This window comes from Neomonachus schauinslandi, chromosome 2, assembly GCF_002201575.2.
Source record: "Neomonachus schauinslandi chromosome 2, ASM220157v2, whole genome shotgun sequence".
NCBI classification, from domain to species: Eukaryota; Metazoa; Chordata; class Mammalia; order Carnivora; family Phocidae; genus Neomonachus; species Neomonachus schauinslandi.
In genome coordinates this window covers 162,389,047-162,402,083 of record NC_058404.1, presented here as the reverse complement: position 1 = coordinate 162,402,083, position 13,037 = coordinate 162,389,047, and the positions used below count along the sequence as shown (strand labels likewise).

General features: G+C 46.5%; 1 protein-coding gene across 3 annotated transcripts in view; it reads right to left on the bottom strand.

Moving 5' to 3' along the window:
- USP46 (ubiquitin specific peptidase 46) overlaps positions 1 to 12,911 on the bottom strand; it is a 55,484-nt gene extending 42,573 nt beyond the window's left edge. For 2 of the 3 annotated variants that reach the window (XM_044912989.1, XM_044912991.1), the window contains exon 1: positions 12,738 to 12,911. In XM_044912989.1, coding sequence (XP_044768924.1) covers positions 12,738 to 12,773 — 36 coding nt within the window. In that variant the 5' untranslated portion in view covers positions 12,774 to 12,911. Of the gene's footprint in view, positions 1 to 10,296; positions 10,395 to 12,737 lie in introns of those variants that run through there. The other variant, XM_044912990.1, reaches the window with a different exon arrangement.
- Positions 12,912 to 13,037: the final 126 nt, after the last annotated feature.

The following is a 13,037-nucleotide window of genomic DNA, read 5'->3' as shown; positions in this document are numbered from 1 at the left end:
AACTTGCCAAGGTCAGGTGTTCATACAAAGTAGAGGTCTGTTGTGAACCCATGATCTAAATACCATCACACTGCAACCCCAACTCCTGGTGTAAGAGCGCTCATCCACCTCCCGGGCCTCTCCAGGCTTTCCCCGGGGGCTGTCATCCACAAGAAGGCAGTTAAAGTACATTTCCATTCTGCACCACGGTAGCATGTCATTTCCATGCCTTATAGGATACTGAGTAGGGAGAACTAAACGAAAAAAAAAATCTCAACATGACTTCATTTAATGATCATAACAGAAACAAAAACGTCTGCTACTGAAGAAAGATGACCCTGGGATACATAATGGTCCCAAGTCATCACAGGAAGGGACATTAAAAAGCAGCTAGAGACGGGTTTGTAAAACAGCTCTCCACATGCCTAGCAACAGCGTAACAAAGTCCTCATGCAAAGAGAAAATTTCAACTCAAACGCAGAACAAAAGATCCTGGTCTGTGTCCATCTTCTGGCTGAAGGGGGAGAAAAAGGCAATTTCACCCACAGTCACTGAACTCTGCGCTAGAAGCAAAAACTCCTTCCCAATCCAACGTTCTGCAAAGCCACCAAGAATACCGCCTTGTTTATGAGGTCTCTTAAGCTCCCACTTTACCCAGGAAACCCCTCCCATCAAATCGCTTCCCAGAAAAGCAGCATGGTGTGGCACGGGATCCTGGCAAAGCCCCGGGTCAAGGAGGACAACTCTGCAAATTGGACTAATAGGGATTTTCAGCATTCTCCACCCACCCAACCCCCTCTAGTAATTCAAGCTCGAGGTCTTCATCAATGAAACACCAGGACAACAGCATCCCACCTCACAGCATGGGAGAACGGAAGGTTAGTGTAGCCCAATGGGTCTGCGTAGCACCCCTGCCCTCTGGATCAGTCCTGCATGATCAGACATATTTCACCCTATGGAATGAAAGCATCCAGTACTGACTGTGAAATAGAAAATATAAAATTCTGCGCTCTCTTCTCTCATCCCCAAATAGGGTGGCAACGGGAGGGAGACAAGAGATGAGTAAGAAGTTCTTTACAGCAATATTACTTAAGGTATTAATACTGCCATGAGCTAAGTTCAGAAACTAAGAACAGGTAAGATGAATGGATAGAGTAATTTTGTATCTGTCAAGTTTAATCATAAAAATAGGGGTTTGTGTGCTTATGTATCTTTGGAGTTTTTAACTCCAGTTTGCTAATAATTCTTTTTTATTGTCTTTTACAAAAATACCAGTCTGTGACGGATTGAAAAGTAAAACTGGTCCTTCCCTACAGACTTGGAAAATAATTGCCAACAACAAAACAGTTAAATGAAATTGAGCTTGTTTTCCTGAACGTGTGAATAGCTCAAGCTCACTTCTAACAAGAGAAATGCAAACTAAAAATATACTAGGACACCATTTTCCCCCTGACTGGCAAAGACCACAAGGTTTCTGGAGAGCACACTGCTTTGGCAAGGCTGTGGGTAACAAGAGTCGCACATATTGCTGGTGGAGGGCAATTTGGCAAAATCCATCAAAGTTACAAATGCAAATCCATTTCTAAGAAGTGAGCCGAGAGCGGGCGCCTGGGTGGCTCAGTCCTTAAGCGTCTGCCTTCGGCTCAGGTCATGATCCCAGGGTCCTGGGATCAAGCCCCGCATCGGGCTCCCTGCTCAGCGGGAAGCCTGCTTCTCCCTCTCCCACTCCCCCTGCTTGTGTTCCTTCTCTCACGGTCTCTCTGTTGAAAAATAAATAAAATCTTTAAAAAAAAACAAAAACAAAAAAAAGGGGCGCCTGGGTGGCTCAGTTGGTTGAGCGACTGCCTTCAGCTCAGGTCATGATCCTGGAGTCCCTGGATCGAGTCCCGCATCGGGCTCCCTGCTCGGCGAGGAGCCTGCTTCTCCCTCTAACCCTACCCCCTCTCATGTACTCTCTCTCTCATTCTCGCTCTCTCAAATAAATAAATAAATCTTTAAAAAGAGAAAAAAAAAACAACAAGTGAGCCGAGAGCTATATTCCCACACACGCAAAATGATATATGGACATATAGACATATGTTCCCTATAGCCTTGTTTGTAAAAACCAAAGACTGGAAAACTACCTTTATGCCCATTGGGGGGGCCTGGTTAAGTGAATGCAGTACATTCAAGCAACTGAATACTCTGCAAGCCATTAAAAAAAAATGAGGATGCTCTTCACAGACTAGCACCCGCCCACCTCCCAGGCACAAAAAGCAAGGGGCAGATCAGGATAGATCAGCATATGCTAAAAGTACTACCTGTGTTTTTAAAAACTATGAGAGAAATAAACATCTGTTTGTACACGCATAAGATACCTCTGAATGGAAGCAGAAGAAACTGTGAATAGTAACCATGCCAGAGACAAGAATCGGATGGTGCATATATTGTCAATATTTTATCTTTTTGTACAACTGGAAATTCCTACCACGTGAACTCATATTATCTTTTTTTAAAACTTTAATTTTTTTTAAACAAACTGAGCTTAGGGCCGCCTGGGTGGCTCCGTTGGTTAAGCATCTGCCTTTGGCTCAGGTCATGACCCCAGGGTCCTAGGATCGAGCCCTGCATGGGGCTCCCTGCTCAGAGCCTGCTGAGTGGGGAGTCTGCTTCTCCCTCCGCCCCTTCCTCCACCTGTGTAGGCGCGTGTGCATGCTCACGCTCTCTCTCTCTCTCAAATAAGTAAATAAAATCTTAAAAAAAAAAAAAAAGGAAAGAAAGAAACTGAACTTGGCTACTTCACATATATCTCAGCTAGGAACACCAAACTGTGTACGCCAGGTAATACAAGAGTTTGTTAGATGCCTATTAGATGGTGAAAAGTCTTTGACTACATGATGTGCCCTCATTATCAGGAAAGGGAAAAACACTGTATCCTGCTGATGATTACAAAAGTTTTGCCACACACACCATCAGCACTCTGTCTACCATCAACATTTCAGTCGGAAATCACAGCTTCTTCCTCCTTTTGTCCCCTCTGGGCTTGCCCCACCCTAGTCTTGTCTCTGATTGGAAGCTGGGCTAGATTGCAATGTGGCGCTCCTCTCTCACCTCTGCTCACCAGCAGGAATCCTCCTTCACATCTCAGACCCAGGGCGGCCTAAATCACCTGCCCGATGTCCGGAAAGTGACAAAGTGGCAGGGTCATCATTGGAACCCGAGACCTTGGATACCAGGGCACTTTCCACTACATCGTTTGGACTCCAGGGCTAGTGGAAAAACCAGGGGCACTAGAAGAAAATAGTAGTAAAAGGGTCAGGCCCTGGGCTAAGCACCAGACATTAATGATTCCATTTCAGCCCCACAATGCCCCAGGGAGGGAGGTTCTCTTGTCATCCCCATGTTATGGGTGACAAGCAGAGTCTCTGAGAGTGGGAACAATGGCAACTCTCACACCCAACCAACAGCAGTATGGAACGTCCAACCAGATCTCCTCCACAGGCTAACCTGCCTCCCAAGGAAGCTGACCAACCTGCAATCTACAAACCAGTTTAACGGTGTTCCTCCAGGGGCGGCTGGCAGGCTCAGTTGGTAGAGCACGCGACACTTGATCTTGGCGTCATGAGTTTGAGACCCACGGTGCACACAGAGATTACTTAAAAAAAAAAAAAAGTGTTCCTCTAAAATAGCCCGTTATTTGAACCACCATAAAGAACCTCTTATCTGAGCCAGTGCCTCCCGCAAGCTATAACCATGAATCCCAGAGGGAGGTGAGATCATCTTACGTGGCACAAGTATGAACACTTTTAACTCCAGCAATTATGTGGGTTTTTTTGTGGAGGTATAATTGACACACAGCATTATATTAGTTTCAGGTGTACAACACGATGATTTGATATTTGCATCTGTAGCAATTACGTTTTTGATACACATGAGAAAAGCATACAACTAGCTCATCAAACCCATTACTTCACAGATGTCTTAGCACAAAATGAGAGCAAATTAAAAGCAGTTGAACAGATCTAAGGAAAATGACTACTACATTCAAGTGGTTCAAAGATGCAGGAATAGAAGACAAGAGTGAAGGTTGGGAATAAAAGAGACTGCAGCATACAATACACACGAGTTCTGAATGTCACTTTTTTGTTTTTATTTGCCCTCCTCTCTGTATACCATGCTGCCTCTCGCAGGTGGATAGGGCAGTACCCCAATAGATAAAGCACCCTGAAATGCTGCATTTAAGTGGCAGTGTCCTTTGGTGGCTTAACCTGGGGTTGACCACAGGCCTGGTCTGTCCTGAATAAATCGGATTATGCCTACGGGAGATCAGTAATACCCAATAACTATTTGGAGCACATCCCCCCACACTTTAAGAAGAGTCTGACTTGAGAAATAAATCAGAGAGCCTCCCTACTGTCCTATCATCTAATACAGTGCGGAGCTGAGTGGGAGAGAGCTGTGGGCCTCTCTCTAGACCAATTCCTCCCCCTACCACAAACCAGTGAGAGGAGAACCCCCCTTTCCAGCACCTGCAGTCGGAACCACACCACAGGTATATTTTGCCTCCGCTCTTGCCCAACCTCCCCCACCCCATCCCACTCCTCCCAAAATGCCCACTAAATGTAGACAGCAGATCAAAATGAAAGCAGAATTCCAACAAACCAGTGATTCTCAGGTGTCAGTGTGCTGCCCTTCATGGTGTTCGGTGAATCTGTAAACTACCTGAACTTATTAGTAGCTTTCCCTAAATCTGTTCAATTTCTTTTAACAATAGCTTTGTGCTTTGAGCAAGCTGAAGGAAACCATTAATTCCCTAAAAGAATGAGAATTACAAAACGTAATGTGTGTGAGCATCACAGTTCACAAAATGCTTCCATAGGCAGCACGATCTCCTTAGATTCTTCCCAAAAATGCTGTGAGAAAGGTATTTTATCATCTGCCTCTTTGTGTTACAGAGATGAGGAAACAGGCTTCGCGATCTACCAAGCAGGATTCCAAATCCCAAACTCTGTCCGCTTTAAAGCTGTAGGGAAGAAAGAAATCGGTTTCTTTTCTTCCCCCCCCTAGGGACTTGCTGTTCTAAGTGTGCTCCCCAAGCCCAGAGAATCTGGCCATGCTAGAAATGCAAAATCTTGGCCTCGCTCCAGACCTACTGAAGCAGACTCTGCATTTTAACAAGATCCCCAGGTAATTCCTGTGGACAACGAAACCCGAGGAGCACTGCCTTCCTGCACGGCAATTCTTCCATTTTCTAGCAAGCTACAGCTCTTCACTCAGTTCTCCAATAATCATTTGTTGAGTACCTCGCACAGATGTGCCAGGCCCTGTGCTGATTGCTGAGAAATCAGCAGCAAAGAAGTTAAACAGCTCTTGTCCTTGCGGAGCTGCCCATCTAACACAGTGGTTTCTCAGCTTCTTCAGATGCTTATCAAAATCAGCTGCGGCACTTAAAAAAATCACAGGTGCCTAAAACCCACCCCAGACCTACCTACAGCCTGTCCACCATGGGATGAGGGCCACAGAAGCTGCACATCAAAAAAGCTCTGTCTCATGCAACCATGTTGGGGAGCCATGTGGCCAACACCCAGGAAAGCTGCAGACAGGCACATCCTCCGAGCAGCTCTTCCATTTCAAGGCCTACATCCTGGAGAAATGAAGGCACGTGTGCAAAGAAGACAAGAGCCAGAACATTCACTACAGCACCGTTTCCAGAGAGACACACTCACTGCCTTTCGAAAAGAACTTCAAAAAGCAACTGGGTAAACAGGAAAACTCCCTAAGCCCAGCCTTGCTGTTGCTCTCAACAGAAGAGGCCCCAACCCCATGTTCAGACCCGATGTTCACCGAAGCCAATTTCAATTCCACAAAGCATGAACAATGTAACTTGAACAGAGAGGCGTGGCCCGCACAATAAGGTATCCCAAATTTACTCTCAAAGCTTAATGAATGTATCTTCTCACTTCTAGTCTGTCATCTTTTTCTCTGCACCTTCTCACCTTCTTGTTATCGTTCCCTCAACCTCTAGCTCCCATTCCTTCCCTACCCTTCTGGACTTGTTCTTTGGTCCCCCCAGTTTTTCCCTGCGTCCTCCCTTTCCCTATTTTCAGACAAAAGCAACACTGCCATCCTGACTCTCAAGCCCTGGAAAACTGCTCCGGAGTCCCTGGATTAAAACCGCCCCCCAGCCCCCAGAAACACACGAAAAGATGTTCAGCCTTGTTAGTAAGCAGGAAAGTAAACATTTTAAATCACATCCACCAGACTGGCGAAACATCAAGACTCACAATATTGGGTGTCTGCCAGCCCATGGGGCAGCTGGAGCCCCCAGGACCGCTGGGGGGATTGCAAACTGGCATAACTGCTCTCGAGCGCAATCGGGCAATATATTAAGAGTTGAAGATGCCTATTTCCTTTGATCCAGCAATTTATCCTCAAGGTATATATACCACAGAGAAACTTCAAACATAGGCACAGGGAGACAGGTTCAAAACTGTCACGACAAACACAAAACATGGGAAACCCACGTGCTAATCAACAGTAAAATGAATACATGGTAGCACACTCGTGATGGAATCTCATAGAGCAGTGAATAACCTAGAATTACACGCATTCTAATGGATAAATCTCAATGCCATAATTTAAGGAAAAGCAAACTGAGGAGCTGTTCAAAATCAGAGAGCATGTTTAAAACATGAGAAAATGATAATATATCTGGTTGATGGATACAGACATACATACCTAGTAAAAGTCTATAAACACATGATAAACGTCAATTTCGGAACAGCAGTCACTGTCTGGAGGAAGGGGGAGTGAGATGAGGAAGGGTTGTATTTGTAATATTTTATTTCTTCACTGGGTGGCGGATGGAAACACAAGGGTGTTCCCTCTATTATTCTCCATATTCTTCTGTGTGCCTGAAATTTACCACCACCCAGAGTCCCAAGTCTAAACTACCTTAAAGCATTATCAGGCTCTGAAAGTGGCATCAGAACTGGACGGGCAGAAGACTGGGCCAACAGGTGGAAAGTGAAGCTTTGAGAACCGATGGGGTTTCTTCCACACTCTTACAAATATCCAGCACAAAGAACCATTCTTAAAATTGTAGTAAAATTTCATATCGACGACTTATGACATACCCCAAATTCTTGGCAACAATCTCAGAACAGAAACATTCCAAAAAGCTTTTAATGCCAGGGTTGACTACTGATACAGAATTTATTTGTCTCAAAAAAGTATTTGCTCCTTCATTTTGGGGGGGCTTTTTCTCTTAAAAAGACAAACAAGGCCTTTCAAACTTAGATTAGCATTTGGTTTCACCACAATTGAAGATATAAGAATGTGCATTAAAATATTTAGGCCAGAAGCATTAACTAGACTAAAAGACACCAAACTCTTCCAGTCCATTTGCTTTGGGCTGGCTCCATGAGTAGGCTAGAGATAAAACCACCAGGAGATACCTTTCTGATGATACCACAGAATTAAATGCTATTGTAGAGCCTCAAGTCATTTAAAGGAACTAGACACACAAGGCTGGGAAAAAAGGGACATGTAAACTACAGAAATTTCTCTTAATTGCTAAGAGGACCAAAATTGAAAATTACTTTCAATTACAACCCAAAATACCAAAATTCCACATTAGTTAAAAAATAAATAGGTTTTATTGTATGGGTGAACTGGAACAAAAAGTTGATATCTAGAAAATAATATTACAATCTTTCATGCTAACTAAATATTGGCATTCAACTTTGTTTTCCTCCAGGATTCCAAGGAAAAACAGAGAAAAATCTATAGGCCTAATTGTCAGGTCCTGACCCAACACAAACATCTACATATTACACCAAGAGACCGGAAGAAGAGAATTTTTCTTTAAACATCAGCCCACCCCACCCCAGGCTGCAATTTTTAAAATCCGACAACTATCACAGTAGACCCTCACACATGACTTTAACCACTCCCAGATGACACATTAAGCTTACAGTCTCCAACTATCTTTAAGAATGGGAAGCAACAGTAACAATACTAGAGGAAGAGACAAATTATGTCTTCTCCCAAATTATAAGATATATGTACTTTTTTACTAGTTTTAAAGAATTTTTCCAACTAGTCTCAAAAATACTGCCTCCGGTGATTGACTTAGCAAGATAAAACGATCTCTATAAAATCCTCTAGCTTTGTTTCCAATTTTTACTAATTCTACCTTCCCTTACTAACAGGGAGACTTCATTTATTTAAAATAATTCAAATATGGGACTCACTATGGTGTCCAATAATATCCTGGGACTGTTCAAGGAATACTAAAATGCTAATATCTGGTAAATTCAACACAGTTTTAAATAAGGTAGTTAGGTCTTTAAATGGTTGAGAGCCAATTAAGAGAAGGAATTTTGTTTTTACACTTTAAATATGTGACAAGTATGTAGGTCAATAAAACAGTTAAAAAAAAAGAAAATTATAGTGCTTGGTTCATAACATACTGTGTGGAGGAGTTTCAAAGTGAAGTAGAGACAGGTCAGTCCCCATCTAGGGGCTGGTACTTCTCCCGTGGTTTGCGGTGCTGGGGAGGCCAAGGCCCACCACTCCGTCCTCACAGGACATTCTGCCTTCCACAAGACTTCCCATCTGTGTGCTGGAACCTTTGGTCAGTCAACGGTAGGTAGGTGCCACTGGCCCAAAGAAGACAGAGAGAAAGTGACCCCACTGGCCGTAGACCACCCCCTCTGCCCCCACCCTGGGTGCACCCTCTTTTGGGAAATCCTCAAAGCCTACATCCTTCCACGAGCTTCTGACAGCAGCATCCTCAGGGATAGACTGTAGATCAGCTCGCTGACCTCTAGACAACTTGGTCCCTCCCTCTTCATCAGACTTTTCACAAACTGCCTTGACTTGATCTCTCAGATGCTTGCCCCATCTTGTGAAGGAGATGTTTTTTATAAAGACTCTAAGAAATACTGTTCACTAAGAAGCTTTGGACAACCCCCCAAAAATGTATCAGCTTTACAAGGTAAGAAAGACTAGGGTCCCAAGAAATACAACAATCTGTCCAAAGTTACCATACCACTCATGCTTCACTGTACAGACAGGCCCTGGGACACAGATGCCAGGTCGAAGTTACACTGACTAGAATCACGTCCTCATACAAAACAAAAAATAATCAAACTTTGGTCAAATGCAAATTATATTAAAGAAATGTCCTGCTGTGTTCATCAGTCTTTTCACTGTATTGCTTCTGAGATTCTGTTCAACCTTTATCTGTGCAGATAACATGTCATATTGAAATTGTTTAGTCTTTACCAATGTTATGCCCACAAAGTAAGAAACTGCTGAGCTCCTTGGGGGTAGGGACTCGCCCCATTCTTTTATGAGGCACCTACACATGGTATATGCCAACCATAACATAGCAGGTCCTCAACAAATGGTTGCTTACGGGAACAAAAACAGTCTATCTGACACACAGCATTTTCTCGATGGTACATCTTACAGTGCTATTAACAAATGAACTGAAGATTTGATGATTCAGACCAATTTGCATTGGTACAAGTCACATTTCTAGAGGACACATCTGGTTTCTCCTAGAGCAAATGCTTCCCCTTCAGAAAATTTCTCAAGCTCTTCAAACTGGGGAGGGGACTTTCCATTTGTAGGGTCATAAAAATACGTAAGAAGTTAAATCCGTTGATCTGGACAAAAATCAGAGGATTATCAACAAGGGACATTTCCTCACGCTTGGTAGCAGCTCGTACATTTTACAAATTACAACACACTAGCCAAACAAGCTCTACTATCTCTGAAGCAGACACCCTGTGACTAAGCTGACAGAAGCAAGCTGATCAAGAATCACTGCGGCAGGAGTTCACATGAACGTAAAACTCAAACAAAGAGGAACTAGCATTAAACTTCCAGTGGACAATAAAGCTTCAGTATGTAAGGCGACAAGCAGAGGGATGTGGATATTTTCCAACTCCCCCGTATCTAAAACAGGCAGGAGAAGTGTGAGGGAAAGAGAAGGTGCTCATTCCTCAATCACATAAAGGATTTGCTACAAGTTTTGTTTCTGCTCTACTGGGTCCTTTCCTGTCTGGTAGAGGAAACAAATCTGCTTTTCAAAGCTAGGTTTTGGCTTGTTCAAGTCTTACCTGGGAGGACGGTATCTTTTAACACCCTTTCTGGACACATCAGCCTGTTTAAAATATGCCAAACAAGCTGCTTAAAAGAAAATGTCACTTGCTCTTACTACAGCTACGCAAACCAGCTAGGCCCTAATCATGTTAGGAGTGGAAAGGACCAATTAGAGCCCCAGAGAGGAACGAAAGAGTAAACAGAGATTCAGACAAGACCTACCTGGAAACAATTCATCATCCAGTGAAGAATCTAAAGAGGGGTCTGGTGAAAATGTACATTGATCAGGTGAAAAGACAGCAGACTCCTCATCACCAAGCGTTCTCTCGTGGGAAGTGAGACGGGGAGGGGCAGGGGTGACCTGAGCAGTCTTTTATAAGGGGCGGGGTTAAGGATTCACATCTGAGCCTCTGTATACTGCCTTTCGGCTTGGTTTGCATAAATGAACTTTGCATAAGTGAACGTGGGCTTGTTTATATTAGTGGCTGCTTCCAAGAGCGTATCATCTTCATCGTTCTTTAAACCACTGGAAGGTGACATAATAATGAGAAAGATGTTAATAGTAACAGCTAGCCCTCCCCAAGCGCTTGCTATGCGCTAGGCCCTGCAGTGCAGGAGCTCATTTAACATAACAGCCTAATGATATCTGTCACCCCCTTTTTCTAGGTAAGGAAACTAAGACAGCAACTTGTTCAAGGACAAAAAGCTGGTACATGTTAGAACCAGAACTTGCACTTGCTCAAGACACAGTGTACAAATACGAACAGAAAACTCTCTACTTAGGAATTATGAGCTCCTCACTTCACCCGGATGTCGAGCCTAACTTTGGTGCCTTTTCAGGGACTCCACATGACGTGTCAACTCTGCAGACCCAGTAGTGATGCCTCCCCTGCAGCCTGCCTCCCTGAGTTTTACTGGAACCTGGTTGTGACATCCTGCCTAGGTGTGCCAGGAAGCCCCAGCCGCACTCGGGGGGGGGGGGGGGGGGCGGCGGCGGTGGGGGGGAGCTGGACGCTGGCTTCCTCTTGGGACATGTAAGCTCTCAAGTTCCCAGGCTACTTCATTACAGAGAGGCGTCAGCACACACAGGCAGGAGAGGACAACCACCAAGAGCTGGGACCATGCCTCGCAGCCCCATAAGCCTGAGGCCACACAGCAGGCGAGCAGGAGGATTAGAGCTGCTCTGGTTTCCTGGTGCCCCTCAGGAACTGGTCTTAGCAGAGAGAGACAGCGAGAAGAAAGATATCACCTTCTCACTGCACCAAGCCAACGTTAATGCCACTCGACAGGAAGGAGCAGGAGACCTGTCTCTGCGTGGAGAAGGAAGGAAAGGAGAGGAAATGGAACGGCTCCAGGAGCCACCCACATCTAACTGGTCATGCAGCTCTCACTCTGGGGAGCCCCAGCCACCGCGGCAGCAATGGCCAACGGTGCTGAAAACTGAAGCCCGCGCTGCTGGGTCTTGATGCCACCCCTGAGCTAACACAGGGCTCCTTCACCGCCGGGTGTTAATTATGCAGGAGAATGTGGGACAGAAGATTTAAAAAGCTGTGTTAAGGGGGAAGGGCAGCCAGATCACCTTACCCCAAGGTTTCTCAATCAAGCCTTCTCAGATTCCCTTTAGGGGCCTGTATTATTAGCTTCAAGGGAGGTTTTCCCCAAACTGGCATTAAATGAACACGTGTTCCAGCTGGGGGAGTAGCCCTTTGATGAAGGGGAAGGGGACCCTGGAGAGTGACGGCAAGGCACACACTCTCACCCTGCACGGGAGGGCAACTGCCTTATTCCAGGGCCAAGCTGAGCTTCCTAAAGCTCTGACAAGCGGGGGTGCCTGCAGGCTGCACCCTGGGAACCCAAGGGCTGGAGGCTCTTCCTGCAAAAACTGAAAAGGAAGGGAGAGCAATGGGAGAAACCCAAGTTTTACTGAGCACCACATCATGGACCCAGCCCCACCAGAGCCCCATGATGTCCCCTTGCTTTGACCAGCTCACCAGCCTCTGAGGGGTCTGCAGTAGATCAGGCAAGATAACTGGAGACCTCCTCCACGCCCAAAGACGGCCCCACCCTCCGGGCCTCCAAATGTTACTGCCAAATAACCTTGTCCCTCTTTCACAGGTGGGGAAATTGAGGCATCCAAAACAAATTACCGTGCTTCCCAAACCAGGGAGAAGTTCACTTCTCCAACCACAATTTTGCACTTCCTTACAGCTTTATTACATTTCAAATTCTCCCAGATACACCGACTGCCTTTGCAAAGTGATTTTTAAATATAGTTTAAGGAGCGAACTCAAAATGAGACGAGGGCGGTCAGGGAGACCGGTAGGGTTTTACCTACCGCAAGGGCAGGATGGGTGCCCCCCATCCCCAGCTTATTCCCCAACCCCCCCCCCCCCAAGACGCTTCCACCGCAGCCCGAGGGCGGAGGCAAGGCGGCGCGGCCGGGCACCGGCGGGGGAGCTCCCGGGTCGGGGGATCGGGCCCCTCCCCGGGGGCTGCGGCCCGCCCGCCGAGCGCAGGGGCCGGGAACTTCTGGCCGCGCGGCGCGGACCCCGCCGCCCCCCACCCCCACCCCGGCGCCCGGCGGGTGTGCGGCTCGGGCTTCCCTTTCTTCGCCACGCCGCGCCTCGGGCGCGACCCCCGAGGCGGCGGCGGCCGCCACTCACCATATTACAGATGGAGGCGATGTTTCGGACAGTCATTAGTCTAAAGGTTGCAGCGATCCCGCACCGCCATCTTTATAAGGTGAAAACAGGACTGTCCATGGTGGAGCGCTCGCGGGGAGGCCGGGCGGCGGCGGCGGGGAGGCGGCCTGGGGTCCGGCTTGCAGTTTGGCTGGGAGAGGGAGGCCGGGAAGGAGGGAGGGAGGAGGGAGGGAGGAGGGAGGGAGGAGGAGGAGGAGGGGCGTGTGGGGGAGGCGGGGAGGGCGGGGAAGGCGGGGGGGCGGGAGGGAGAGCGGAGGGGCG